The sequence below is a fragment of the Anomaloglossus baeobatrachus genome, chromosome 1, assembly GCF_048569485.1.
Source record: "Anomaloglossus baeobatrachus isolate aAnoBae1 chromosome 1, aAnoBae1.hap1, whole genome shotgun sequence".
In the NCBI taxonomy this organism is placed as follows: Eukaryota; Metazoa; Chordata; class Amphibia; order Anura; family Aromobatidae; genus Anomaloglossus; species Anomaloglossus baeobatrachus.
Genome location: NC_134353.1, coordinates 129,159,457 through 129,186,208, shown reverse-complemented (window position 1 = coordinate 129,186,208; position 26,752 = coordinate 129,159,457). Strand labels below are relative to the sequence as shown.

General features: G+C 50.3%; 1 protein-coding gene across 4 annotated transcripts in view; it reads right to left on the bottom strand.

Annotated features, from left to right (window-relative positions):
• The window catches only part of FIP1L1 (factor interacting with PAPOLA and CPSF1), a 165,248-nt gene extending 138,496 nt beyond the window's left edge, over nt 1–26,752 (bottom strand). For 3 of the 4 annotated variants that reach the window (XM_075347041.1, XM_075347042.1, XM_075347044.1), the window contains exons 1-5: nt 26,542–26,752; nt 22,571–22,619; nt 19,366–19,423; nt 3,013–3,113; nt 2,376–2,440 (exon numbers count right to left, since the gene is read on the bottom strand). In XM_075347041.1, coding sequence (XP_075203156.1) covers nt 2,376–2,440; nt 3,013–3,113; nt 19,366–19,423; nt 22,571–22,619; nt 26,542–26,716 — 448 coding nt within the window. In that variant the 5' untranslated portion in view covers nt 26,717–26,752. The remainder of the gene's footprint in view (nt 1–2,375; nt 2,441–3,012; nt 3,114–19,365; nt 19,424–22,570; nt 22,620–26,541) is intronic. The other variant, XM_075347043.1, reaches the window with a different exon arrangement.

Here is a 26,752-nt window from a genome sequence, read left to right as displayed (position 1 = left end):
TGAACAGCCGGGACCCAGCAAAGGGGAGCCCAGCAAGAAACTTCTTAGAAGAAGCGTCTGCTTTCCACTCTCGAAGCCACAAGATCCTGCGGATCGCGAGAGAATTAGCGGAAGCCACCGCCGTGCGGTGAGAAGCCTCCAGAATGGCAGACATGGCGTAGGATGAAAAAGCCGACGCCTGGGAGGTCAAGGCAACCATCTCGGGCATAGAGTCCCTGGCGAGGGAATGTATTTCCGCCAGAGAGGCAGAGACTGCCTTAAGAGCCCACACTGCTGCAAACGACGGGGAGAACGAGGCTCCTGCCGCCTCATATACAGATTTGGCCAGAAGGTCAACCTGGCGGTCAGTGGGATCTTTAAGAGAGGTGCCATCGGCCACAGATACGACTGTCCGGGCTGAGATTCTCGACACCGGAGGGTCCACCTTTGGGGACTGAGCCCACTCCTTAACCACCTCTGGTGGAAAGGGAAAACGGTCATCAGAACTACGCTTTGGAAAGCGTTTGTCAGGACAGGCCCTGGGCTTGGTAACAGTGGTCTGAAAACTGGAGTGGTTAAAAAACGTACTCCTAGCTCTCTTAGGAGAGGTAAACTGGTGTATTTCTACCAGAGAGGCTTGTTCCTCTGACACTGGCGGATTGAGGTTCAGTACGGAGTTAATGGATGCAATCAAGTCACTAACATCCGCATCACCCTCAGATAAATCAATGGGGTACATAGAGGTAGCGTCTGAGCCCACAGTAAAGGTATCCTCCTCGCCTTGCACCTCAGCTTGTGAATCAGAGTGGGACGAGGAAGGAGAAGGGTCCCTGCGTCTCCGTTTAGGAGGACGGGGTCCTAACACCTGCTCTGAGAGCTCTGCAGAGCTCGGAGCAGCAGAGGCGCCCTGAGAAGGGGGCTGATGCATAGACAACAGAGTCCGGGACAGCTGTCCCATGGAGTCGGCAAAGGACTGTGAGATAGCCTTAGAAAACGATGCTACCCAAGCCGGGGGTTCAGCCACCGGTGCCGGAGCAGCCGGAGGGACCCCTGAGGAGGCTCCAGGCTGAGGCACCACCATGTTAGAGCAGGCATCACAATGAGGGTATGTGCTCGGTTCTGGCAGAATGAGCTGACATGCAGTGCATATAGCGTACAGCTTAGCAGTCTTCTTGCTCCTAGTGACAGACATGCTGCTGAGGTGGAGGCTCTGCAGTAATAATAATAATACACTCCTGTAGAATGACCCCTGAGAGTGTATAATAAAAGCCCACAACCAGAGGTTGTGGCTTACCAGACCGAATGACCCCTGTGTGTGCCCTCCGGATTCCACAGCTCGGACCCCCAGTGAAGCGTCTGCCTTCCAGGATGCAGAGCTGCAGCAGCCAGCGCCGATCAGTGTGAAGACGCTGATAAAATGGCGCTGGAGTGAGGAGGGGGGGGCGGGGATTAGCCCAGGAGCGGGAAAACGGAGGGCCAAGGAGAGATACAGGGGAGGGAAACATCTCCTCAGAGAGGAGTGTCCTCCCCTCTGCTGAACGGCCGGTGGGCGGCGCCACACTTTTCCCCTGCATGAATCATGCAGGGGAAGCTGAAAACGAAACTAGGCCGCAACTGAAGCCGGGGCCTAGATTTTTACATGCGGCCGACGAGCAGGCACCGTCGGCGCGATTCTCAGGAAAAACCCAGAGAACCGGCAGGAAATCACAACAAAGTAACAAAACACACTCTCCCCACAATAAATGTACCCGGGACCCCTGAAAAGCATCTCAATACTTAGCTTTGAGGCGCAGGGCCAAGTCCCTGGGAGAGGGGCTGTTAAACGCTCCGTCCGACAGGAACCAGACAGGGCTGCGGATGGAGACCGGTCTTCTGCAAGGCAGAAAGAACCGTGATGGCTCCCACTTCAAGCCAGAGCCCATGGGATGGCGAAGGAGCATGGCATGTAAGGCTCCAGCCTTGTAAAGTCAACCTTAACAGCACCGCCGACACAGTGGGGTGAGAAGGGACATGCCGGGAGTCCAGATTGGACCCGCTTTTCTTCCATATCTTTGAAATCAAAAATCTTAAAAATGAAAAATCAGAGAATGCATGTGTGTGTGTGACCTCCTGAACACAAAGCATTGAACTGGTTAGATTGTCATCCAGGGGGTGTATATAGCCGGAGGGAGGAGCTACACGTTTGAGTGTAGTAACTTTGTGTGTCCTCCGGAGGCAGTAGCTATACACCGATGGTCTGGGTCTCCCATAAGGAACGATGAAGAAATACAGCAACCCTACGGTATATTATGTATTCGCACAGCAGTGAGAGCCCGTATTGTGGAGCGCTAGGGACACGCAGTACAACTGCAGAGCCAGATACTGTACAGTGAAGGAGACATGACTTCAGAACTCACCAGCAGCTCCATAGATTCTACCTCCAGCTTTAATGTTCAGGTTAACTGGGGTTGTCCCGTAGCTGCTAAAATAGTAAATATCTACATGTTAAGAATTTGAATTGTTTAGAAGTCTTAGCTAGTTTGATAGGGATCCTCCAGAAAAGCTACTTACCTGCAGATATAGGTATAATACACAGGTAAATTGCATGTACCCAACTTCGTAAAGCAGCGACCACAAAGAGAAAATGAACTTCTATTCTCCCTGCAGCCGCTGACTTCCAATCATCAGGAAGTAGGTACTGTCATCGCTCACTACACAGTGATCATGTTGAAAGCCCTTCTTGGCACATTGACTTAAAGCCTGAACTGCAGTGTGTGCATGTGTGTGTGTGTGCATGTAGAGTGTGTGTGCAAAGCTGTAAAAGGGCCAGGGAGGAATTACAGTGGTCTCACTGTATACTGAGAGGTAATTACCACATTCCTGCACTGGTCTGATGACTGGAAGAGAGCAGCTAGAAGGAGAATAAAACTTCATTTTCTCCCTGCAGCCACTGCTCTAGTAAGGGCTACACGTTTAAAATGTTACTTAAATGCAAAATGCTCCATATCTGCAGGTAAATTGGTTTTCTAGAGGTGACAAGTAGTATCTACCTACCCATACTGAGGAGCACCGGTTTTAATATCTCCTATAGTGACATGGACGTCATCGTCATCATCATCACTGTCGCTATCGCTGTCATCTTCAGTTACATCCACCTTATACAAAGAGAAAAATGTCAAGCAATACCTTAAAAAGGTTCTACAAGAATTAAATAATACATATTTAAATATTCATTTTTTTTCTACATACCTTTATTTTTCAAAATGGTATGCTTTATCTAGTGTACTGTCAGAATTTTTAAGATGGAAACTGCCATAAATCAGTGTGCACCCATCCTATGACCAGTGGTCCTGCTGGATAGAAGTTGCCACCTTTAAAGGGAACTTGTCTGGTCCCCAATGCAGTCAGAACCACGAGCAGTTCTGGGTGCATATTGCTAATCCCTGCATCTAATAGAATAGATAAACAGATCTTTAGAAAAGTATTTCTAAAGATCTTATCATATGCTAATGAGCGAGGGGACTAGTCTTCTGGGCGTTAGTTTCCCTTGGTAGTCGGCTCCATTAGCATGTTAGCACTAACAGGTGCGTACTAACATAGTAATGAATGTGCAGCGTCACAGGATGATCTCACTCACCTCTCCGCTGCCATTGCGTCCGACGCTGGATTTCGGCTCAGTGCCCATGATCCCGGAGTTTCGGTCATGCGCACTACTTCAGTTTGAAGCCAGGATGTGTACACCCGGCTTCATAGTGCCCCAAACTGCGGGGTCATGCACACTGAGCCGAAATCCCCCGACGGACGCGATGGCGGCAGAGAGGTGAGTGAGATCATCCTGTGACGCAGCACATTCATTAGCATGTTAGCACACCCACAGGGGCATACTAACGGGCGACTGGCAAGGGAACTAACATCCAGGGAATTAGGGTATGTGCGCACGTTGCTTTTTACCTGCTTTTTTGCTGCTTTTTCTTCTGCGCTGTTTAATGCCAAAGAAGGGAATTTTGTTTACTTACCGTAAATTCCTTTTCTTCTAGCTCCAATTGGGAGACCCAGACAATTGGGTGTATAGCTACTGCCTCCGGAGGCCACACAAAGTATTACACTAAAAAGTGTAAGGCCCCTCCCCTTCTGGCTATACACCCCCCCGTGGGATCATGGGCTCCTCAGTTTTAGTGCAAAAGCAAGAAGGAGGAAAGCCAATAACTGTTTTAAAGACAAATTCAATCCGAGGAACAACATCGGAGAACTGAACTCTTCAACATGAACAACATGTGCACCCGAAAAAACAAAATCCCTAAGAAAACAGGGCGGGTGCTGGGTCTCCCAATTGGAGCTAGAAGAAAAGGAATTTACGGTAAGTAAACAAAATTCCCTTCTTCTTTGTCGCTCCTAATTGGGAGACCCAGACAATTGGGACGTCCAAAAGCAGTCCCTGGGTGGGTAAAAGAATATCTCGTGATAGGGCCGTCAAACAGCCCTTTCCTACAGGTGGGCCACCGCCGCCTGAAGGACTTGTCTACCTAGGCTGGCATCCGCCGAAGCGTAGGTATGCACCTGATAATGCTTGGTAAAAGTGTGCAGACTCGACCAGGTAGCCGCCTGGCACACCTGCTGAGCCGTAGCCTGGTGCCGTAATGCCCAGGACGCACCCACGGCTCTGGTAGAATGGGCCTTCAGTCCTGATGGAATCGGAAGCCCAGCAGAACGGTAGGTGTGAAGAATTGGTTCCTTGATCCACCGCGCCAGGGTGGATTTGGAAGCTTGCGACCCCTTACGCTGACCAGCGACAAGGATAAAGAGTGCATCCGAGCGGCGCAGGGGCGCCGTGCGGGAAATGTAGATCCTGAGTGCTCTCACCAGATCCAATAAATGCAAACCTTTTTCAAATTGGTGAACTGGATGCGGACACAAAGACGGTAAAGTGATATCCTGGTTGAAATGAAAGGAGGATACCACCTTAGGAAGAAATTCTGGAATTGGACGCAGAACTACCTTGTCCTGGTGAAATACTAGGAAGGGAGATCTGCATGATAACGCCGCCAGCTCGGACACTCTCCGAAGAGACGTGTCCGCCACTAGAAAGGCCACTTTCTGTGAAAGACGAGAAAGGGAAACATCCTTCAAAGGCTCGAAAGGCGGCTTCTGGAGAGCAATTAGGACTTTGTTCAGATCCCAGGGCTCCAACGGCCGCTTGTAAGGGGGGACGATATGACAAACCCTTTGCAGGAACGTGCGTACCTGAGGAAGTCGCGCTAGGCGCTTCTGAAAAAATACGGATAGCGCGGAGACTTGACCTTTAAGGGAGCCGAGCGACAAACCTTTTTCCAACCCAGACTGCAGGAAGGAAAGAAAAATAGGCAATGCAAACGGCCAGGGAGAAACTCCCTGAGCAGAGCACCAAGATAAGAATATCTTCCACGTCCTGTGGTAGATCTTGGTGGAGGATGGTTTCCTAGCCTGTCTCATGGTGGCAACCACTTCATGAGATAAACCTGAGGCCGCTAGGATCCAGGACTCAATGGCCACACAGTCAGGTTCAGGGCCGCAGAATTCAGCAGTCTGGAGCGACGAGGATGGCGCGGCGGCAGTCGGCCCTGATCTTGCGCAGCACCCTGGGCAACAACGCCAGAGGTGGGAACACATAAGGTAGCCTGAACTGCGACCAATCCTGAACTAGGGCGTCTGCCGCCAGAGCTCGGTAATCGTGGGATCGCGCCATGAAAACCGGGACCTTGTTGTTGTGCCGTGACGCCATCAGGTCGACGTCCGGCATCCCCCAGCGGCGACAGATCTCCTGAAACACGTCCGGGTGAAGGGACCATTCCCCTGCGTCCATGCCCTGGCGACTGAGAAAGTCTGCTTCCCAGTTTTCCACGCCTGGTATGTGAACTGCGGATATGGTGGATGCCGTGTCTTCCACCCACGTCAGAATCCGCCGGACTTCCTGGAAGGCCTGCCGACTGCGTGTTCCCCCTTGGTGGTTGATGTATGCCACCGCTGTGGAGTTGTCCGACTGAATTCGGATCTGCTTGCCTGCTAGCCACTGCTGGAAGGCTTGTAGGGCAAGATAGACTGCTCTGATTTCCAGAACATTGATTTGAAGGGTGGACTCTTTCCGAGTCCACGTACCGTGAGCCCTGTGGTGGAGAAACACTGCTCCCCACCCTGACAGGCTCGCGTCTGTCGTGACCACCGCCCAGGATGGGGGTAGGAACGACTTTCCTTTCGACAATGAGGTGGGAAGAAGCCACCACCGGAGAGAGTCCTTGGCTGTCAGAGAGGGAGACATCCCTGTCGAGGGATGTCGACTTCCCGTCCCATTGGCGGAGAATGTCCCATTGAAGTGGACGCAGATGAAACTGCGCGAAAGGAACTGCTTCCATTGCTGCTACCATCTTCCCTAGGAAGTGCATGAGGCGCCTCAAGGGGTGCGACTGGCCCTGAAGGAGAGATTGCACCCCTGTCTGTAGTGAACACTGTTTGTCCAGTGGAAGTTTCACTATCGCTGAGAGAGTATGAAACTCCATGCCAAGATATGTTAGTGATTGGGTCGGGGTTAGATTTGACTTTGAAAAGTTGATAATCCACCCGAAACCCTGGAGAGTCTTCAGTGCCACGTTCAGGCTGTGCTGGCATGCCTCTTGAGAGGGTGCCTTGATAAGTAGATCGTCCAAATGCGGAATCACAGAGTGACCTTGCGAGTGCAGGAGTGCCACTACTGCTGCCATAACCTTGGTAAAGACCCGAGGGGCTGTCGCCAGCCCGAAAGGTAGAGCTACGAACTGCAGGTGTTCGCTTCCTACAACGAAGCGTAGAAAACGCTGATGCTCTGGCGCAATCGGCACGTGGAGATAAGCATCCTTGATGTCTATTGATGCTAGGAAATCTCCTTGAGACATTGAGGCGATGACGGAGCGGAGGGATTCCATCCGGAACCGCCTGGTTTTCACGTGTTTGTTGAGCAGCTTTAGATCCAGGACGGGACGGAACGACCCGTCCTTCTTTGGCACCACAAACAAATTGGAGTAAAAACCGCGACCTCGTTCCTGAAGAGGAACGGGAGTCACCACTCCTTCCGCCTTTAGGGCGGACACCGCTTGCAGAAGAGCATCTGCTCGGTCGGGAGGTGGAGAAGTTCTGAAGAAGCGAGTTGGAGGACGAGAACTGAACTCTATCCTGTACCCGTGAGACAGAATGTCTCTCACCCAACGGTCTTTGACCTGTGACAGCCAAATGTCGCCAAAGCGGGAGAGCCTGCCACCGACCGAGGATGCGGAGAGAGGAGGCTGAAAGTCATGAGGAAGCCGTCTTGGTAACGGTTCTTCCGGCTGTCTTTTTTGGTCGTGATTGAGTCCGCCAAGAATCTGAGCCCCTCTGATCCTTTTGAGTCCTTTTGGACGAGGAGAATTGGGACCTGCCTGAGCCTCGAAAGGACCGAAAACCAGACTGTCCCCTCCTCAGTTGGGGTTTGTTTTGTCTGGGTTGAGGTAAGGATGAATCCTTACCCTTGGAGTGTTTAATGATTTCATCCAAACGCTCACCAAACAGTCGGTCACGAGAAAAAGGCAAACTTCTTGGAAGCAGAATCTGCCTTCCATTCTCTCAACCACAAGGCTCTACGTAAAACCACGGAGTTGGCAGACGCCACTGCCGTACGCCTCATAGAGTCTAGGACAGCATTAATCGCGTAAGACGCGAATGCAGACATTTGAGAGGTCAAGGGCGCCACCTGCGGAGCAGATGTACGTGTGACCGTGTCGACCTGTGTAAGCCCAGCTGAAATAGCTTGGAGTGCCCATACGGCTGCGAATGCTGGCGCCAACGACGCTCCAATAGCTTCATAGATGGATTTCAACCAGAGCTCCATCTGTGTCAGTGGCATCTTTAAGTGCCGCCCCATCTTCCACTGCAACTAAGGATCTAGCTGCAAGCCTGGAGATTGGAGGGTCCACCTTGGGACACTGGGTCCAGCCCTTGACCACGTCAGGGGGAAAAGGATATCGTGTATCTTTAAGCCGTTTGGAGAAACGCTTATCTGGATAAGCGTGGTGTTTCTGGATAGCGTCTCTAAGGGGTGCTTCACACACAGCGAGCTCGCTGCCGAGATCGCTGCTGAGTCACGCTTTTTGTGACGCAGCAGTGACCTCATTAGCGATCTCGCTGTGTGTGACACTGAGCAGCGATCTGGCCCCTGCTGCGAGATCGCTGATCGTTACACACAGCCCTGGTTCGTTTTCTTCAAAGCCGCTCTCCTGCTGTGACACACAGATCGCTGTGTGTGACAGCAAGAGAGCGACAAATGAAGCGAGCAGGGAGCAGGAGCCGGCGTCTGACAGCTGAGGTAAGCTGTATCCAAGATAAACATCGGGTAACCAAGGTGGTTACCCGATATTTACCTTAGTTACCAGCCTCTGCAGCTCTCACGCTGCCTGTGCTGCCGGCTCCGGCTCTCTGCACATGTAGCTGCTGTACACATCGGGTTAATTAACACGATGTGTACAGCAGCTAGGAGAGCAAGGAGCCAGCGCTAAGCAGTGTGCGCGGCTCCCTGCTCTCTGCACATGTAGCTGCATTACACATCGGGTTAATTAACCCAATGTGTACTGTAGCTAGGAGAGCAAGGAGCCAGCGCTCAGTGTGCGCGGCTCCCTGCTCACACTGGTAACTAATGTAAACATCGGGTAACCATACCCGATGTTTACCTTAGTTACCAGTCTCCGCAGCTTCCAGACGGCGGCTCCGTGCAAGCGCAGCGTCGCTTGCACGTCGCTGCTGGCTGGGGGCTGTTCACTGGTCGCTGGTGAGATCTGCCTGTTTGACAGCTCACCAGCGACCATGTAGCGATGCAGCAGCGATCCTGACCAGGTCAGATCGCTGGTCGGATCGCTGCTGCATCGCTAAGTGTGAAGGTACCCTAAAGTCAGAGTGGTCCAGAAAAGTGCTCAATTTACGCTTGGGATACCTGAAATGGAATTTCTCCTGCTGTGAGGCTGACTCCTCCGCAGGAGGAGCTGGTGGAGAAATATCTAACATTCTATTGATGGACGCTATAAGATCATTCACTATGGCGTCACCATCAGGTGTATCCAGATTGAGAACGGTCCCAGGATCAGAATCCTGATCAGCCACATCCGCCTCATCACACAGAGAGTCGTCCAGGTGGGACCCTGACCAGTGTGATGAAGTTGAGGGCCGCTCATAGCGAGCCCGCTTAGGCCGTCTGGGACTGTCGTCCGAGTCAGAGTCGTGACCCTGGGGTGCATGCGACACCTCCTGAGCTCGGGAGAGTTCCAGCTGAGGGGGACCAGGGAGCAATGATTCAACAGTGCCCATGGTCTGAGTTACTGGTCTAGACTGCAATGTTTCAAGAATTTTAGACATAGTCATAGACAATCTGTCAGCAAAAACTGCAAACTCCGTCCCTGTCACCTGGACAGCATTCACAGGTGGTTCTCCCTGGGTCACCTCTAGCAGCGGCCCCGGCTGAGCAAGTGCCACAGGGGCCGAGCTCTGCACACAATGGGGGTCAGTGGAACCTGCCGGTAGAGCAGCCCCACATGCGGTACAAGCAGCATATAAAGTCTGTGCCTTGGCACGTTTGCTTTTTGCGGACGACATGCTGTTGTCTGCCTTGAGTAACCTAGGAGGGTATATAGCAGAGAGTCACCAGCGACCGTACAGTGTAATGTATAGCATGCAAGCACAAAAATACAAAGTACACTTCGGCACAAGTGGGGGTGAGCCCTTGAGGGCTGCTTACCGCCCGCTGAAAAGCGGGTGTGAGGTCGCAGAATCCCGTGTCTGGGTCTCCCAGTCTCCCCTCTCCAGCTCAGCGTGCAGACAGGAATGGCTGCCGGCGTCCTGTGAGGAGGGGCGGACCGTGGGCGTGCCACAAACAAAGTGCGGGAAACTGGCGTCGCACTGTGCCCAGTGTGAGGGCTGGAGTATGTAAAGCAGACTCCAGCCCTCAGCGCTGATGGTCTGTACAGCGTCCCGCCCTCCCCCTGACTGGCAGGTCTGGGGGCGGGAACGAAACGAACTAGGCCGCAAAAGCCGGGGACTGTAGTAATAAGCGCGGCCGTCATACATGCACGGCTAGCGCGGAAGTCCCCGGCGCACCACAAGTCCCAGCCGCGTCGCAGTGAAAACTGACCCCAGCGGCCGGCGCGGCCGTTCGTACTAAGTCTACTCACTCAGCAGCGCTGTAGTGAGGAATGGCACAAGCGCAGCAGCGCTGATGTCCCCGGCGCACTAACACGCCCAGCATGCTGCGGTGTGCGCGCGGTATGCCCGGGGACACAGAGTACCTTAACGAAGCAGGGCCCTGTCCCTGACGATACTCCGTTCCATATCCAGCCGATTCTCCGGGGGCTGTGGAAGGAGCACGGTCTCAGTGCCTGGAGACCGGTAAAGTCCCACTTCACCCAGAGCCCTAATGGGGATGGGGAAGGAATCAGCATGTGGGCTCCAGCCTCCGTACCCGCAATGGGTACCTCAACCTTAACAAACACCTCCGACAGAAAGTGGGGTGAGAAGGGAGCATGCTGGGGGCCCTAGTATGGGCCCTCTTTTCTTCCATCCGACATAGTCAGCAGCTGCTGCTGACTAAACAGTGGAGCTATGCGTGGATGTCTGACCTCCTTCGCACAAAGCATAAAACTGAGGAGCCCGTGATCCCACGGGGGGGTGTATAGCCAGAAGGGGAGGGGCCTTACACTTTTTAGTGTAATACTTTGTGTGGCCTCCGGAGGCAGTAGCTATACACCCAATTGTCTGGGTCTCCCAATTAGGAGCGACAAAGAAATGGATGTGTTCTTCTATTCAAGCAAAGTCTATGGGAATTTGGGTTTCTTGTTCACACTATGTTGTTCAAAATGCTGCCTTTTTGTGGCAGAACTTTGGTCAAAAACTCAGCTTTGCAGTGCAAAACCCAAATGGCAAAAACAATTGACATGTTGCTTCTTTGAAAAGCTGAGTTTTTGACCAAAGTTCTGCCTCAAAAAGGCAGCATTTTGAACAACATAGTGTGAACAAGAAACCCAAATTCCCATAGACTTTGCTTGAATAGAAGAACACATCCATTTTGGCATTAAACAGCGCAGAAGAAAAAGCAGCAAAAAAGCAGGTAAAAAGCAGGTAAAAAGCAACGTGCGCACATACCCTTAGTCCCCGAGCTCATTAGCATATGGTAAAAGATCTTTAGAAATACTTTTTCTAAAGATCTCTTTATCTATGCTACTAGCTAGATACAGGGACAGTTAGGCAGGGATTAGCAATATGCACCAGAACTGCTCGTGGTTCCGAGTGCATATTGCACCTGACAGGTTCCCGTTAAAATCATGACAGAGTGCACTAGATAACGCACACATTTTTTGCTTAATAAAAAGGTATTTAGAAAAATGTTTAATATGTAAAAGTATGCTATTAAATCACATTTTTCAGTGAACCCCTTTATGTGTGCACTAACAAACCATAGTACAGTCATGGCCAAAAGTTTTGAGAATGCTAAAAAAAGAGAATTTTGTTACTTACCGTAAATTCTTTTTCTTATAGTTCCGACATGGGAGACCCAAACCATGGGTGTATAGCTTCTGCCTCCGGAGGACACACAAAGTACTACACTCAAACGTGTAGCTCCTCCCTCCGGGCTATATACACCCCCTGGATGACAATCTACCCAGTTCAGTGCAAAAGCTGAAGGAGGACATCCACCCATAAGTAGAGATAGAGTAAAACTCGGAATAACCGGAACCTCTGTCTACAACAACAGCCGGTGAAACACACGGAACAAAAAAACTGCCAACAGGCAACAGGGAGGGTGCTGGGTCTCCCATGTCGGAACTATAAGAAAAAGAACTTACGGTAAGTAAACAAAATTCTCTTTTTCTTTATCGTTCCTTATGGGAGACCCAAACCATGGGACGTTCCAAAGCAGTCCATGGGTGGGAATAAACCAAACTGAGAAGTAGGCAAAACCTAACTTCACAAATGGGCGACAGCCGCTTGAAGAATGCGTCTGCCCAAGCTCGCATCTGCCGAAGCATGAGCATGCACTTGGTAGTGCTTCGAAAAAGTGTGCAGACTGGACCACGTGGCAGCCTGACAAACCTGCTGAGCCGTAGCCTGGTGCCTGAAAGCCCAGGAGGCACCGACAACTCTGGTCGAGTGCGCCTTAATCCCTGGCGGGGGAGGCACCTGAGAACACTGGTAGGCATCGGTGATAGCCGACCTGATCCAACGAGCTAGAGTCGGTTTAGAAGCAGCGAGACCCTTGCGCTGACCAGTGGTTAGCACAAAAAGTGAGGTGCACCGCCTAAAAACGGCGGTGCGTGACACAGATTCGGAGCGCCCGCACCAAATCCAAGGTATGCAACGCCTTTTCAAAGCGATGCACAGGGGCCGGACAAAGAGAAGGCAATGAAATGTCCTGGTTAAGGTGGAAAGGAGACACCACCTTAGGGAGAAAGTCCGGAGACGGACGAAGAACCACCTTGTCTTGGTGAAACACCAAAAAGGGGGATTCCGAAGAGAGCGCAGCCAAATCAGAAACTCTCCTGAGAGAAGTTATGGCTACTAGAAAAACAACTTTCTGTGAAAGTCTAAACAAGGGAACCTCCCTGAGAGGCTCAGAGGGGGGTTTCTGTAAGGCCGTGAGGACCAGATTAAGGTCCCAGGGATCCAAGGGCCGCCGGTAAGGAGGAATGATGTGAGATGCGCCCTGCATGAAGGTGCGCACCTGAGCCAGTCGGGCGATACGCCGCTGGAACAATACCGACAGAGCCGACACCTGTCCCTTGAGGGAATTGAGGGACAGTCCTAGCTGTAGACCGGACTGTAGAAAAGACAGGATGGTCGGCAAGGAGAACGGCCAAGGAGCATGGTCGGAAGAGCGACACCAGGACAGGAAAATCCTCCAAGTCCTGTGGTAAATCTTGGCCGAGGAAGACTTCCGAGCCTGAGTCATGGTGGAGATGACCTCAGAGGGGATGCCTGAAGCCGTCAGGATCCAGGACTCAAGAGCCACGCCGTCAATCTGAGAGCCGCAGAATTCTGGCGGAAGAACGGACCTTGAGAGAGAAGGTCTGGGCTGTCCGGGAGATGCCACGGCACCTCTACGGACAGACGGAGCAGGTCTGGTTACCAAGCTCGCCTGGGCCAGTTCGGAGCAATGAGTATGACTCGACGGCCCTCCATTCTGATCTTGCGCAGAACCCTGGGCAAGAGCGCTAGAGGGGGAAACACATAGGCCAGACGGAACTGAGACCAATCTTGAACCAGTGGGTCTGCTGCGAAGGCCTGAGGATCGTGGGAGCGAGCCACGTAAACCGGAACCTTGTTGTTGTGCCGGGATGCCATTAGATCCACTTCCGGAGTGCCCCACTTGCGGCAGATTGATCTGAACACTGACGGATGCAGGGCCCACTCGCCGCTGTCCACGGTTTGACGGCTGAGGTAATCGGCCTCCCAGTTTTCCACGCCTGGGATGTGGACTGCAGATATGGTGGACTTTGAGTCCTCCGTCCACTGGAGGATTCGTTGAACCTCCAACATCGCCAGACGGCTGTGAGTCCCGCCCTGGTGATTGATGTAGGCAACCGCTGTCGCGTTGTCCGACTGAACTCGAATGTGCCTGCCCGCCAACAGGTGGTGAAAGGCTAGGAGAGCTAGAAACACAGCTCTGATCTCCAGCACATTGATCGAGAGGGCTGATTCGGACGGAGTCCAAGTGCCCTGTGCTCGGTGATGGAGAAATACTGCTCCCCAACCGGAGAGGCTGGCATCCGTGGTGAGGATCACCCAGGACGGAGTCAGGAAGGAGCGTCCCTGTGACAGAGAGAGGGGCCGAAGCCACCACTGAAGGGAGCTCCTGGTCTGTGACGACAGAGCCACCTGCCTGTGCAAGGAAGAGATCCGCTTGTCCCAACAGCGGAGAATGTCCAGCTGCAGGGGACGCAGATGGAACTGAGCAAAGGGAACCGCTTCCATGGACGCCACCATCTGACCCAGCACCTGCATGAGGTGTCTGATGGAATGACGGCGGTGCCTCAGCAGAGAGCGCACCGCCAGACGAAGGGACTGCTGTTTGACTAAGGGCAACTTGACAAGTGCCGGCAGAGTCTCGAATTGCATCCCTAAATACAAAAGCACCTGGGTCGGGGTCAGAGTGGACTTGGGCAGGTTGACAAGCCACCCGAACTGAACTAGCGTGGCGAGAGTGAGAGAGACACTCCGCTGGCAGTCTGCACTGGATGATGCCTTGACTAGAAGGTCGTCCAGGTAAGGAATCACTGCCAACCCCTGGAGGTGCAGGACCGCAACCACTGCTGCCATGACCTTGGTGAATACTCGAGGGGCCGTGGCTAAGCCGAAGGGGAGAGCCACGAATTGAAAATGTTCCTCTCCGATCGCAAAGCGTAGCCAACGCTGGTGTGAAACCGCAATAGGCACATGCAGATAGGCATCTCTGATGTCGATGGATGCCAGAAAATCTCCTTGGGTCATTGAGGCAATGACCGATCTCAGAGATTCCATGCGAAAGTGCCGCACCTGAACATGCTTGTTGAGAAGCTTGAGATCCAGGATGGGTCGGAAGGAACCGTCCTTTTTGGGGACTAGAAAGAGGTTTGAGTAGAAACCGCTGAACCGTTCCCGGGCGGGAACCGGAACAATTACACCGTTGGCCTGCAGGGATGCCACGGCCTGAGAGAAGGCGGCGGCTTTGGAGCAGGGGGGGGGGTGGACAGAAAAAAATCTGTTTGGCGGGCTGGAAGAAAATTCTATCCTGTAGCCGTGGGAGATGATATCCCGCACCCACTGATCGGAGACGTGTTGCAACCACACGTCGCCAAAGTGGGAGAGCCTGCCACCGACCAAGGACGTTGCTGGCGCGGCCAGATAGTCACGAGGAGGCTGCCTTAGTGGCAGCGGCTCCTCCGGTCTTTTGAGGATGCGGCTTTGCGCGCCAGTTGGATTTACGATCCTTGGCTGCGGTAGTGGACGAGGCCGAGGGCTTAGAGGATGACCAGTTAGAGGAACGAAAGGAACGAAACCTCGATTGGTTCCTGCCCTGGACAGGTTTCTTGGCTTTAGTTTGTGGCAAGGAAGTACTCTTCCCGCCAGTAGCTTCCTTAATTATGTCATCCAGCTGTTCCCCAAACAGCCGGGACCCAGCAAAAGGGAGACTCGCAAGGTACTTCTTAGAGGAAGCGTCTGCTTTCCACTCTCGAAGCCACAAGATCCTGCGGATCGCGAGGGAGTTAGCGGAGGCCACCGCCGTGCGGTGAGAGGCCTCCAGGATGGCAGACATGGCGTAGGATGCAAAAGCCGAAGCTTGAGAAGTTAAGGCATCCGTCTCAGGAATAGAGTCCCTGGAGAGGGAATGAATCTCCGCCAGAGAGGCAGAGACTGCCTTAAGAGCCCACACTGCCGCAAAAGACGGGGAGAACGAGGCTCCTGCCGCCTCATATACAGACTTGGCCAGAAGGTCAACCTGGCGGTCAGTGGGATCCTTAAGAGAAGTGCCATCAGCCACAGCTACGACTGTGCGGGCTGAGATTCTGGACACCGGAGGGTCTACCTTTGGGGACTGGGCCCATTCCTTAACCACCTCTGGTGGAAAAGGAAAACGGTCATCTGAACTACGCTTCGGAAAACGTTTGTCAGGACAGGCCCTGGGCTTGTTAACAGCGATGTGAAAGCTGGAGTGGTTAAAAAAACATACTCCTAGGTTTCTTAGGAGAGGTAAACTGGTGTACCTCTACCAGAGAGGGTTGTTCCTCTGACTCTTGTGGGTTGAGGTTCAGTACGGAGTTAATGGACGCAATCAAGTCACTAACATCCGCATCACCCTCAGACAAGTCAATGGGGTACATAGAGGTAGCGTCTGAGCCCACAGTAAACGAATCCTCCTCGCCCTGCACCTCGGCTTGTGAATCAGAGCCGTGGGACGAGGAAGGAGAAGGTTCCCTGCGTCTCCGTTTAGGGGGACGGGGTCCTAGGACATGCTCTGAGGGCTCTGCAGAGCTCGGAGCAGCAGAGGCACCCTGAGCAGGGGGCTGATGCATGGACAGCAGTGTCCGGGACAGCTGCCCCATGGAGTCGGCAAAAGACTGGGAAATAGCTTGTGAAAAGGAAGCTACCCAAGCCGGGGGTTCAGCCACCGGGGCCGGAGCAGCCGGAGGGACCCCTGAGGAGGCTGAGACACAAACATGTTAGCACAGGCATCACAATGTGGGTATGTGCTTGGCTCTGGCAGAATGAGCTTACATGCAGTGCATATAGCGTACATGTTTGCAGCCTTGCTTCGGGTGACAGACATGCTGCTGAGGTGGAAGCTCTTCAGCAAGAATACACTCCTGTAGAATGCCCTGAGAGTGTAATAAAAGTCCACAACCGAAGGTTGTGGCTTACCAGCCCGCTCTCTGTGTGCCCTCCGGATTCCACAGCTCAAAGACCCAGTGAAGCGTCAGCCTTCCTAACAGTATGCAGCTGCAGCATCCAGCGCCTTCCAGTGTAAGAACGCTGAGAAAATGGCGCTGGGAGAAGGAGGGGGGGCGTGTATAAGCCCAAGAGCGGGAAAAACGGAGGGCAGAGAGATACAGGGAGAGATACAGGGGAGGGAACATCTCCCCAGAGAGGAGTGCCCTCCCCTCTGCTGGTCGGGCGGTGGGCGGCGCTGTATGCAAAACATGCAGAGAAGCCGAAACCGAAACTAGGCCCAAACTGAAGCCGGGGCCTAGATTTTAAAATGCGGCCGACGAGCAGGCACCTTCGGCGCGGTTCTCAGGGGAAACCCCCAGAACCGGCCGGAATTTGCAGTAACGCTAAAACACATACTGTCCCCCTAATAAAAGTACCCGGGACCCCTGAAAAACGTCTCAATACTTAGCTTTTGAGACGCAGGGCCAGTCCCTGAGTGAGGGTTAAACGCTCCTTCCAGCAGGAACCAGACAGGGCTGCGGATGGAGACCGGTCTTCTGCAAGCAGAGAGGACCGTGGAAGCTCCCACTTCAACCCAGAGCCTCTCAGAGGATGTGAAGGAGCGCGGCATGTGAAGGCTCCGGCCTTATAAAGTCAACCTTAACAGCACCGCCGACAGAGTGGGGTGTGAAGGGACATGCCGGGAGTCCAGACTGGACCCGCTTTTCTTCCAAATCTTTAAAAATAAAATAAAAATGAAAAAAAAAAAAAAAAAATATCAGAGAATGCAAGTGTGTGATCCTCCTGAAACACAAAGCATTGAACTGGGTAGATTGTCATCCAGGGGGTGTATATAGCCCGGAGGGAGGAGCTACACGTTTGAGTGTAGTACTTTGTGTGTCCTCCGGAGGCAGAAGCTATACACCCATGGTTTGGGTCTCCCATAAGGAACGATAAAGAAATATTAATTTTTACAAAGTCTACTGCTTAAGTTTTTCTAATGGCAATTTGCATATACTCCAGAATGTCATAAAGAGTGATCAGCTTAACAGCAATTACTTGCAAAGTCAATATTGGCTAAGAAAATGAACTTTAACCCCCAAAACACATTTCAACATCATTGCAATCCTGCCTTAAAAGGAGCAGCTAACATTGTTTTAGTGATTGTTCCATTAACACAGGTGTGGGTGTTGATGAGGACAGGGCTAGCGATCAGTCATGATTAAGTAAGAGTGACACCACTGGACACTTTAAAAGGAGGCTGGTGCTTGGTATCATTGTTTCTCTTCAGTTAACCATGGTTATCTCTAAAGAAACACGTGCAGCCATCATTGCTCTGCACAAAAATGGCCCAACAGGGAAGAGTATCGCAGCTACAAAGATTGCACCTCAGTCAACAATCTATCGCATCAAGAACTTCAAGGAGAGAGCTTCCATTGTTGCCAAAAAGGCTCCAGGGCGCCTAAGAAGGACCAGCAAACGCCAGGACAGTATCTTAAAACTGTTTCAGCTGTAGGATCGGACTACCAGCAGTGCCGAGCTAGCTCAGCAATGGCAGCAGGCTGGTGTGAGTGCTTCTGCACGCACTGTGAGGTGGAGACTCTGAGCAAGGTCTGGTTTCAAGGAGGGCAGCAAAGAAGCCACTTCTCTCCAGAAAAAACAACAGAGACCGACTGATATTCTGCAAAAGGTACAGGGAGTGGACTGCTGAGGACTGGGGTAAAGTCATTTTCTCAGATGAATCCCCTTTTCGATTGTTTGGGACATCTGGAAAACAGCTTATTAGGAGAAGAGGTGAGCGCTACCACCAGTCTTGTCTCATGCCAACTGTTAGGCTATGTTCACACACTGCGTTTTTTACCTGTGTTTTTGGTCCGTTTTTGCTGCAGAAATTTCTTGAGAAATTCTTGTAACCTTTCTGCAGACATTCCCCAGCAAAACCTATGGCAAAAAAAATTATCTGAGCGGACACTGCGTTTTTTTCTTAAGAAAATTCTTTCAGTAGATTTTCTTAAGAAAAAGAATGAGCATGTCACTTCTTTTCTGCAGCTAACTGCGTTATTTGCCATAGATAATTGGCACAATAACGCAGGGAGCAACCAGCGGTAAAAACGCACCAAAAACACACCGAAAACGTGGCAAAAACGCAGGTGCGTTTTTTAACGCAGGTGCACTAATCCTTCACTCTTAAGAAATTTCTTAAGAAAAATAATTTTTCTAGTGTGAACATAGCCTTAAGCATCCTGAAACGACTCATGTGTGGGGTTGCTTCTCAGCCAAGGGAATCGCACCACTCACAGTCTTGCCTAAAAACACAGCCATGAATAAAGAATGGTAAAATGCAAGCATTGCTTATGCAAGAATGGACAGCTATCAGTCAGGATTTGGTCCAGAAGTTGATTGAGAGCATGCCAGGGAGAATTGCAGAGGTCCTCAAGAAGAAGGGTCAACTCTGCAAATATTGACTTGCTGCATTAACTCATTCTAACTGTCAATATAACCTTTTGGAACTCATAATATGATTGCAATTATATTTCTGTATGTGATGTAAACATCAGACAAACAATTAAAAACCAGAGGGCAACAGATCATATAATTTTGGTGTCATTTTCAAAACTTTTGGCCATGACTGTATAAGTAATCTCTAATATACATACAGTACATCTAATAAATAGGAATTTCAAATTATCATACATATACACAGATATTTATATATATATATATATATATATATATATATATATATATATATATATATATATATATATATATATATATATATATTAGTTTGCGGCAATAACAGCTTTTTCTAACATTTTTGGATTTTAGCTCATTCAGACAAAAAAGAATTTCTGCAGCCTGACAATATTCAACAACCAGCCCCAGTACCAATAGAGGAGATAATGCAAGAGCCATAAGGACAGGACTGATAAGTGTACATTCTGGGTACACTACTACTTCCATTATTTGTGTTGTAAAAGTTACCATTTTGGAGACACCATTCTCTGTAGTCTCTACTTCAACAGCAGGTAAAGGGTGCGAGCTAGGGGATAAAATGGATGAGACAATGAATGGCAATGCTACACATATAACAACTCCGGCGTACATAGGTATACATTGGATTATAAGGATATGCCCAGGAAAATTGTTACATTAAGAAAAAAAAAAAAAAAAAGGCAGAATTCTGTGAAGATACTGCGGTCATATGGCTGACCTGACCGAGCAGTACCAACCAGGAAGCATGGGCGCAGGACGGAAAGCGCAGGGGACTGAGAACGTAAGTGCAGTCATTTTAATACATTACTATGCCACTTGGGTTCTTTCACAGACCTATTCACTTAAAGGGAATCTGTCACTAGGTTTTTGCTCCCCCATCTGAGAGCAGCATAATGTACAGACAGAGACCCTGATTCCAGTGATGTGTCACTTACTGGGCTGTTTGCTGTCATTTTGAAGAAATCAATGTTTCATCTGTTGCAGTTATACAGAGCTCATGAATATTCTGGACTACCTGCAGCACAACAAGTAGTCCTCTAATGATAATCTACTGCTGATTAAACAGTGATTTTGTAAAAAAAAAAAAAAAAAAATAATATATATATATATATATATATATATATATATATATATATATATATATATATATATATATATATATATATATATATATACTAAGTAGCCCAGTAAGTGGCACATCGCTAAAATCAGGATCTTTGCCCCTTCGTTATACTGCTCTCAGATTAGGTGGCAAAAACCTGGTGACAGAGTCCCATTAAAGGGGTTGCCACCTACTCTGGCAACCCCTCTAACTGGTGGAATAATTTGGTCCACAAATCAGAGCAGAATAAATCATATATTCTCAGCATTAAAAAAAAAAAATTGACATGAATAGCCCCATATAATATAGTGTCAGTGTGCTGCTGTGTGACATTGACCTTTGCACAGCGCTCCCTCCTCCCTGTTATAGCTACATATAATCTCACTAATGGGAAAGTCTTCACTGAAGACCGATTTTACCACAGAATTGAGAATTTTGATAATGACTGATCAAATCTTGCAGAGAAAGAAGCAAATCTGTCTGATAAGATACACAGTGGACCATCGGTTTACGAGTAACTTGGTTTGCGAGTATTTCGCTATACGAGCAAAGCTTGCTGTAAATTTGTAACTCCGTTTACGAGCAATCTTTGCTGTACGAGCAAATACTCACCGCACACACTTCCGGTTTCGTACTTTCACCGAGCTCTGACCCGCTCTTGCAGTCCGCACAAACACACATATTATGCTCCCCTTACCTTCTGTTCCATCGCCGGCCTCCTGGTTCTTGTAGTTCGCCGGTACAGGATGTGCATCAGCTAACCATCGCAACGATGGAGGAACTTCTGCTGTCACTTGCTACTCAAAGGCAGCGCGCTGACCAGAGGCAAGCGGCTCCTGCCTTTAACGTCAGTGCTCTGGCAGTGGAAGCTCCGGCATCGGTCGCGTTGGTTTCCAATACACATCCTGTACCAGCGAACTACAAGAACCATGAGCCCGGCGATGGAACAGACCGGAAGGTGAGCATAATATGTGTTTGTGTGAGTGTGTTTGTGCGTATGTGGAATGGCACAATAGGGGACCAGGATGGGACATTGAACAAGTTGTCCTATGGGAAATCTTGCTTTGCTGGACGAGTAACTTGGTTGACAAGCACTCTCCCAGAACGGACTGTTCTCGTTAACCAAGGTTCCACTGTATTACAAAGTTGCTTATTTTCATATGTAGTATTGATTTATGAAATAAAAATTCAAATGACGGTTATGCTTCAAAGTATTGTGCTAATTAGGTGTCCTGTGGACGAGGCCATGGAGTCCGGAGCTCGTTCTGGCTGTCCAGTTCTACTCTTATGAGATCAGGCATATCGCCACAGTCCAGCAGTGAGCGCAGGACAAGAAACTACAAACTCCGGGCGAGAGACGGTCCCGTGCATGCGCCAAACTGCACGGGGTAAGTAAAGGCTGCACCTTCAGAGACAAGGGGGCTGTTCGAGGAGAGGGGCGCCGGACCCTGATGCCCTGAGCAAAGCATCAAAATATAAAAAACATTTTCCTGAAAAGTAGACCTTGGATTGTGGAACAAACGGTATAATTCCTCTCTGAGCAGATCGCCCGTAGTGGTTAACACTTTAGAACCTCATTTTGCCTTCACACACTAAAATGTATGATGCAGAATACTGGTGTTCAGGTATATGGAACTGGAATTCAGTAATGGAAATCTCTGAAGAAAACAAAAAATCTCCCAGGTTTGAGCGTAAAAACCAAAATGCATAAAGATATAGGCGATTGATAATGTCTCCAGAATTCTGCCATCAATTGGGCTCAAAAGTTTTGAAACTTATTGGTTTCACGTCAGAATCCCTCAGCTCCACCAAAATGGGAGAAGGTGGGGAAGGATGGGGCATGGCAGGACGGCGTGTCTTAAGGGCACGTTACACGCTACGATATATCCAACGACATGTCGTCGGGGTCACGTCTGTAGTGACGCACATCCGGCATCGTTAGACATATCGTAGCGTGTGACAGCTATGAGCGACTGTGATTGAGCAAAAATACCCATCTTATCGTTGCTCGATGACACGTCGCTCATTTTCTAAATATCGATCAATTTCCTGGATCCGGTTGTTCATTGTTCCCGAGGCAGCACATATCGCTGTGTGTGACACCCCCGGGAGCGATGAACACAGCTTACCTGCGTCCCACCGGCAATGAGGAAGGAAGGAGGTGGGCGGGATGTTTACGTCCCGTTCATCTCCGCCCCTCCGCTTCTATTGGCCGGCCGCTGTGTGACGTCGCGGTGACGCCGAACGGCCCTCCCCCTTCAGGAAGAGGATGTTCGCTGCCCACAGCGAGGTCGTTTGGAAGGTAAGTGCGTGTGACGGGGGTTATCAACTTGGTGCGACACAGGCAATGAATTGCCCGTGACGCACAAACGATGGGGGCGGGTGTGATCGCACAACATATTGACACGTGTAAAGCAGCCTTTACTCCAGTCAGGGATGGAGTATGGAGAGGCGTCACTTGTCAGACCCTGCTCATTCATTACGAGGCACACGTCTTCATCAATCAGGAGCGTCTGACTCCACCACAGAAATCCCCCTTGTAGATCAATCAAGGCCATAGTTTCACTGCAAAAAAAAAAATAAAAGCCTCACCTTGTTATGTCCTCCTCATTGTTATCTGGCCCAGCAGCTTCATTTTCCTCTACATAAAGACACAAAGGAAAAGTAACACTTTGCAGTAGGGTACATTGTCTTCTGACCGATGCTATCGCAGTTTGTGAGAAACATGTAACCAGTGAAATCCTTAGTGTATGTGCGCACACTGTATTGAGTGCAAGGAAATCCATATGCCAGTAAAGTGAATGAGAATCCTCACATATTGTACGTTGCTTTTTTTCCAGTGCAGATCTGGCACAGAAATTCTTTCAGCGTTTGTAGTGTAGTCTGGAAGACAATCTACCACAACTGGATCTTACCCAAAACTGGGGGACAGAAGGAAGGGAACAGGTGACGACTGACTGCTGGGACCAAAGCACCTGCACTGCTGTATACGGTCAGTAGGACGGCTGAGGATACAGCGCTGTACTCGGCCACCTCCCGTACCATTACTTCAGAGCCCCATATGTGAGTGGTGGTCCCAGCAATCCTGGGCTTAGAAGACAACCACTTCAGCACAGGTTCAGGCGTCGGTATCACACTGTCCATATACAGACTGCAATGCCCGGGCTGACCATAGGGAGTGACAACTCCGAGCCTCATACCATCTTGGGTCAGGATATCAACGACCAGTCCAAACATTGCAGTGAGTTTATGGACTGTGAAATACACGACCTTAAAGGGGCCTTTCCCCCCACAATGATACAGACCCTACAAGAGCACCCATTCCTTAAAATAGAAGTGCCTTGTCATTCTATAGAATTTCCCCCCACATGGATATTAATCATCTGTCCCTAGAATAGGTAATAGATGGTACAACAGGGGGGTTTCATGTACAGCACTCATCTACACATCCTATAAATATTAAATGGAGGAGCGTAAAGTGGGAAACAATTTTAAAGCTAATGTCACCAGGTTATTGCTGCCCCATCTGAGAACAGCATAAAGTAGAGACGGATACCCCAAATCCAACGATGTGTCACTTACGGGATGGTTTGGTAAAATCCTTGTTTTCTCTGCTGTAGATCTACCTTTTCTCTGAATGGTGAGTGTAATATAATCACGACTACACCACTGATTGGCAGTTTCCTGAATACACTGTGCATAGGCAGAAAGCCAATCAGTGGTGTGGCAGGGCTAGACTAGATGAAACCAAATTTACTAGTCCTCTAGTGAAAGTCTCCTGCTGATAATCAAAACTGCAGCAAGCAGCCCCGTAAGTGACATCACTGGAATCTGTAAATACCTTTCAGATGAGGTAGCAATACATAGTAAAAGATGCCCTTTAAAAGGGGTATTCCCATCTCCCAGATCCTATCCCTATATGTAGTAGGTGTAGGAATAATATTAGCAAATACCTCCAATTAAAAATGTAGTATAGATCGCCTGACTTACTATGTCACTTACTTCATGTGCAGGGCATTGCAGCTTAAGTATCCATGTTTACGACCACTCATAGTGACAGTTGCTTGTGGTCATAACTATGGATACATTGCAGTAGCATGAGTAAGAGACATGGCTATATCAGGAGAACTATACTACATTTCTACCTGGAGGTATTTGCTAATATTATTACATCTATTACATATTGGGATGGGATTTTGGAGATGGAATACCCCTTTAAATGGGTTTTTTGGTTTCGGAAACGCTTTGTCCACCCGGCTGCAGTTTCTTTAAAAAAACAAAAACCACCACCACCCTGACATTCTCCCTTCACTCGCCCTCCGCTGCACCTGGTGTCTAAGGCTAGTTTCACACTTGCGTTGTTTTCCTTCAGTTGCAATCCGCCGTTTTGGAAAACAGCGGACTCCGTTAACGGATTCCGCTGCTTCCTATAGACTTGTATGGACGACGGATTGCGAGTGATGGACCTGCGTTGCTTCCGCTGGCCGACGCTACGTTGCTTCCGCCGGGCGGAAGGATCGCAGCATGTAACGTTTTTTGAGCAGCGGAATCCTTAGGATTTCGCTGCGCATGCTTTCTCTGGCTCCCTGCACACGTAACCAGGGTACATATCGGGTTACTAAGCAATGTACTTTGCCTAGTTACCCGATATTTACCTTGGCTATGTGTGCAAGGAGCCAGCGCTAAGCGGTGTACGCTGGTAACCAAGGTAAATATCGGGTAACCAAGCAAAGTGCTTTGCTTAGTTACTTGATATTTATTCTGGCTACGTGTGCAGGGAGCCCGACACTTCCCCGCTCGGCTCCGCCCCCTCCCGCAGTCCGCATGTACGAACAAGCACACACTCACCTGTCCCCAGCCATGCATCCCCGCGGCACTGACGTCCTCAGCGCCATGGCCCCACTCGGCAAAACCCACCCCACCCCCTGCACACATTTTTTGCAGCCGAACGATCAGCTGATCACCCGGCGACCGGCTGCTGTGAGCGATCAGTTGATCGCTCACAATAGTCTGCCACTGGTAAAACTGTAAAGAAAGAAAAAAAATACAGATTCCGTTGTTTTGTATGATCCGTTGCATCCGTCACACAATGCAATGCAATGGATGCCGTTCAACGCAAGTGTGAAACTAGCCTTATTTCTTACATCACGTGGAGAGTGCTGCAGCCGATCAGGGATCTCAGCGGCTCAGCCATTTCTCAGACAATAGGAGGCTCTGAGCTCTACCCGGGAAGTGAGCAAACCATAGATTGTCTTTTTTAGGCTGCTTTCCCACATCAGTTTTTTGAAGTGCGGCACAATCCAGCTCTTTGCAGAGAAAACGCAACCGTCTTTTTTTGCCACCGGTTGCGTTTTTTCCGCATAGACTTTCATTAGTGCCGGATTGTGCCGCATGGGCTTGCGTTCGGTCCGTTTTTTTGCCGGATGCGGCATATTTAGCCCATGCGGCGGCCGGATGAAACGTTGCCTGGCACGTTTTGTCCGGCAAAAAAACCCGCGGCAAAAACCACATCCGGCCGCCGCATGTGGTTTTTAGCACTGCGCATGCTCAGTAACTGGCAAAAACAGGACGGGCCGCATGGAAAAAACGTATGCAAAGGATGCGTTTTTTTCGCCGTATCCGTTGCATAGGTTTTAGAGCCGGATTTAGCAGCACTGCAAAAAACGGATGTGTGAAAGCAGCCTTAGGCTATGTGCGCACGTTGCGTACTAGCCCTGCAGATATTTCTGCAGCGATCTGAAGAGCACATGTGCGCTTTAGATCGCTGCAGAAATGTCCGTAGTGAGCGCCGATTCCATGCGCTCTGCCTGCAGCTCCTCCCATAGACAGAGCAGGAGCTGCCGGCAAAGCGCAGGAAAGAAGTGACATGTCACTTCTTTTTGCGCAGCGCTTCGGCAGTAGCCGAAGCGCTGCGCTCTGAGACGCCACGTGCGCACGGCCCCTGCACAATCTCCATAGACTGTGCAGGGGACGCAGGACGCATGCAGTTACGCTGCGCTGCAAAGCGCAGCGTAACTGCATGAATTTACGCAACGTGCGCACATAGCCTTAAACAAACTGCAGCTGCAGGACAGGAGATTTCCAGACCCAGGCAAGCCCTTTACGCAGGAGCAGAAGATATATAGCGGAGGCCGCCAGGGATCAGGAAAAACACTTTTAGAAACTTCCTGGGAGTACTCTCATTGAGGAAAACTACAGCCAGCTTCCTGCAATCAGAAATGGCTGACAACAGAGAATAAGCTGGACAATACAGTATAAGGCTATGTGCACACGTTGAGTATTTGGTTGCATACATTTCTGCATCTCTGGCAGGAAAAACGCAGCTCATAAACACGTGTTTTTCAAACTGAATGGAAGGTTGAAGTAGATGGACCTAGGCCTTTTTTCTACCTATGTAATTGAATGGATGAAAACCCGCTGCAAGAACGCAACATGTGAACACAGCCTGCTGTGTCCTTTCCTGCAGGTGATCGGCGGCTGAGGTGACAGTCATGGGACCAGGAACGGCACCGGCACAGGCGGCGCCCCTCGGTGCAGGCCATGCTCGCGCACACGCAGCGTACCCCCATACAGCCACTCTTCCTCCTCGTCCCCGCCTCCTCCGCCCGCCGTCACGGTGGTAGGGGTGGCTGTGCTCGCCGGTGTCGGTGAGGATGACGTAGGAGCAGCGGGCGGGCTGGAGCCGCTATTCTCCGGCGTAACCACCATCCGCTCCAGCACCTCTCCGCCAGCGGACATCTTTCCTGTGGAAGGAGGGAAAAAGCAGCTATCGCG